This window comes from Echinops telfairi, unplaced genomic scaffold, assembly GCF_000313985.2.
Source record: "Echinops telfairi isolate 266 unplaced genomic scaffold, ASM31398v2 ScPeMD7_7424;HRSCAF=8462, whole genome shotgun sequence".
Taxonomy (NCBI): Eukaryota; Metazoa; Chordata; class Mammalia; order Afrosoricida; family Tenrecidae; genus Echinops; species Echinops telfairi.
Window position 1 is genome coordinate 88,805,354 of NW_022111324.1, and position 4,036 is coordinate 88,809,389.

General features: G+C 34.0%; 1 protein-coding gene across 1 annotated transcript in view; it reads left to right on the plus strand.

Moving 5' to 3' along the window:
- TSNAX (translin associated factor X) overlaps positions 1–4,036 on the plus strand; it is a 54,069-nt gene that overhangs the window by 684 nt on the left and 49,349 nt on the right. Inside the window, exons 2-3 of the mRNA XM_004712173.3 lie at positions 10–114; positions 2,927–3,041. Of these exons, the coding sequence (XP_004712230.1) occupies positions 10–114; positions 2,927–3,041 (220 nt within the window). The remainder of the gene's footprint in view (positions 1–9; positions 115–2,926; positions 3,042–4,036) is intronic.

A 4,036-nucleotide genomic window follows, 5' to 3' on the forward strand; every position in this document is an offset into this window, starting at 1 on the left:
CTGCTTAAGGATCTGGGGGATTCAGGAAAAGGAAGCAAGACAATTTCCCACATAACCAAAGAAGAGAAGGGAAGGATGTGAATTCTTCTTCACCCGTGATGTTGGCCTTCAAATGTAAGTTATCTTTAACGGAAGTTGGCACATGAAAGAGGACTAAGATGTGACCAAACAATTTAGCCACTTTGTGCCTAAAAGATGTGCAGAGATTAACCTTTTAATTTTATTGAGGTTTTGGGATGGTGTTAGGTCTGCCCTGAAAAATCTGAATTCCAACACATCTTACTTTTTCGTTTGTTTACATTAGACTTGATGTGCAGTTAAAACCTATGATGTATTTGATTATCTCTTAATTTATCATGCATTACTGTATAACCATATATATGTGTAAATATATGGTTTTTATATGTTTATGAAACTATGTATTTGAATACATAAACATGATTTAAAAATGTGCCTTGGGAGACTTAACACAAGCCAAAGAAAAAGTTCATTTTCTTTTAATTCCATTTTTTCCACGAACCTTTGAAGCCCCCTCATTTTGTTTTCTCAACTAAACTTTTTGAAGATAGGAAATGCAATTTTGTTTTTGTCTACAGCACTCCACATAATTGGAACTCATATTTTACATGTTTATAGGCCCTTTTTCTCCCATACTGACTCCACCAAAGTGTTCCCTAATTCAAGACAAAATTTAAACAAATGAAAAAAACCCAAAAAACAGTCCTCACTCGAAATCTGACAACCCTATAGCCTCTTATTTCATCTTCCTTCCCTGGCTCTAATCCCCTTGGTAATGTTCAAAGTCTTGTTCCTTTAGGTATGAAAGTCTTGGTCTCGTTTTATTTTTGCTTTTGCTTTTTAACAGTGGTCTCGTACTATATTTGTCCTTTTGTGATTAATTAATTTCACTCAACATAATGTTCTCCAAGTCCATTCATGCCATTAGGTGCTTTGTCTTTCATCATTATTTTTTAGTGATACATAGTATTCCATTATGTGTATGTACCAAAGTTTTTTATTCATCCTTCTCCTGATGAGCATTCAGATGGTTTCCATCTTCTTACTATTGTGAACAGTATTTTGGGTCTGTGATGCCTACATGCTCTATGATTCTTATTTCATTAGCATATATACCCAGTAGAGGTATTGCTGGATTATATGGAATTTCTATTCCCAGTTGTTTGTGGTAGCCCCCTATCGCTTTCCTCAATGGTTATACATATTTTTAGTCCCACCAGCAGTGTAAGAGTGTTCCAATATGTCTGTATCCTCTGTAGCAATTGTATTCTGATTTATTGACTTTGACTCATCAGTGTACAGGAATCTCCTGGATGACTTAATGATTGTGAACTTTTTTGTATGTGTTAGCTGGTTGATTGGATGTTAACCTTGGTGAACTGTCCGTATCATTTGTCCAATTTTTAATTGGGTTATTCTTTTATTCTTATTGAGGTATTGAAGTTTTCTACTAATTTTAGAGATTAGTCCCTTGTCTGCTGTGTTGTTGCCAGTTTTTTACCCGCCAGTTCATGGGTTCTTGTTTTATTCTTTTGATGAGGTCTTTTAATGCACATAAGTGCCTTATTTTTAGGAGGCCCCAGTCATCTGTTGGGTGTGTGTGCTTCTTTTATCATATTTGTTGGTGTCTATGACCTGCATTACTCTAAAAAACCAAACTCACCGCCATGCAGCCGATTCTGACTCATAATGACCCGTCAGACAAAGTAGAACTGCCCCTGTGAATTTTCAAGACTCTTTGCTGGTATAGAAAGTCCCTGATGGTTTTCAAACACCGATGTTGCAGTTGTTGGCCTCAGGGCAATTTGTCCCCTATTTTCTCAGTGATGATCTTTATAGCTCTGGGATTTACATTTAGGTCTTTGATCCATCTTGAATTTGTTTTTGTACATGGGGTGAAATATGCTCTGTGCTTCTTCTGAAAATGGAGGCTCAGTTTTGCCAGCACCGTGAAAATAGTTGAAGATACTATGTCTTTCCCACTTAATGTTTTTTGTTTTCCTCTCCCACATAATGTTTTTTGACCCATTGTTGAAAATCAGTTGTCTGTAGGTAGATAACTTTATTGCTGAATTCTCTTTTGTTTCATTGGTCTGTGTACCCATCATTGTACCAGTACCAATAGCAGTTTGTATTTTAAGAAAATTAAAAGCCATTTCTCTTTTTTTTCCTTTTGTGTTACCATTATCTTTGTTTTTAAGTTTAACTTAAATGAAAACTTACTAATGTCTCAGGAGATTTCAGAAAGCAGAAAAGTGTCACTTTGAACCATCTTTGAGGTTAGCAGTCCAGTGCTTATCTGCCACCAAGATAACATTCTGTATGTAGTTACTACATGGTAAAATAATACAAATGAGTGATTATGTGCAATCTAGAATAAATAAATTAGATATTTAATATTTATTTTTAAATGGTCCAATACATAATTTAAGGCCTTAAAAAATAAAATTTGCACGCTGTGGTAATGCATCTTAAGAGGTTTGTTGTAGATTTCCTTAAATATACTATAAATATGCTAATGCAACTTCAGTTGACTTTAAAGATTTAAAAGAAAAAATCTCTTAAGATTCTGGAATATGTTTGTGGTTTTGTTTTTGTTTTGCATTGTTGGCATTTGCAGGTAAAAATAGTGGGTACTTACTTTTAAAGGTTTAGACATTTGGTACCGTCATAAACAAGTTTGAGTAGCAATATTAAGTGACCTTTTAAGGCACTAGGGTATTTGATAATTAGAAGCCACTTGACAGTTTTAAGAAAGACAATAAGTAGTCGAAGTTATTTAAATGTCATTTTGCCCATATTCTAGTTGTGTTATGTGTTGTCCTCAATACATTGTTATTTGCAGCCTTTAATGTGATTTGATAGGCTTCACACATATATCCTTATGGTCATTATTATGTCTTCCTAGCCTTTCAGCAGGAACTTGATGCGAGGCATGACAAATATGAAAGGCTTGTGAAACTTAGTCGGGATATAACTGTTGAAAGTAAAAGGACAATTTTTCTCCTCCATAGGATTACAAGGTGAGTAAATACCTTTAAACTTTGTCAGAGGTTGATGCACTTTATCATTTAAATTGTATGCATTGTATCTCAGTATTCTTATTACCTGTTAGGATATTCTTTGACTTAATTTGTGAACATTAAGATCAGAGGAAAACAGTAGAAGTGTATTTTAAGAATAAACATTTTAAAGAAAATAGAAAATTCTTTTCAGAATAGCTAGTTTTTTTCTGTTCAGATCATGAAGATAAATCTATTTTTGAAGTGATAATTCGGTTTTCGATGGTGTTTTAAGGTTTTTTTACATTAAAGATTTACTTGAGTGAGAAGTGTTAAAAAAATGAGAAAATAAGTGTCAAAAATTCCTCAATCCAAAATAAAAGAGAAAACTCATAAATTTTGTTTGATTTTTGTTGTGGTTGTTTTATGGTTTAAGGTCGTATCCACAATTGACCCGCTGCTTTCCAATCAATTGCCAGTCATAGTAACCCTATAGAGCAGAGTAGTACTGCTTCATAGGTTTTGAGGCTGTAATTCATTACAGAAACTGACTAACCCTCTTTCTCCTGTGTAGGGGCTGATGGGCTCAGCCATTGACCTCTCCGTTCAACCCTTAATCCACTGTGCTACCAGGGATCCTTACATAGTTTGTATGAGAACCCTGAAATATTATAGGTTCTTTCAATTTTCCTTTATCAGTCTGACATTTTTGCCACTGTGCTACTTCTACATTTGCTATAAGCTCCATAATATATTATTATTAATGTATTAATAACAATATATTTTAAAAGAAAAAAATGACATTTAACACATTTTTCTGTTTCCAGTTTTTGCATTTATTGTGTAGATATAGATTTCTAGCAGACCCTCTATAGATCTCTGGAGCTCTTTCTTTTTTAAAGTCATTTTATTGGGGGCTTGTACAACTCTATCACAATCCCTGCATCCATCCATTGTGTCAAGCACATCTGTACATTTGTTGCCATCATCATTCTCAAAACATTTTCTTTCTACTT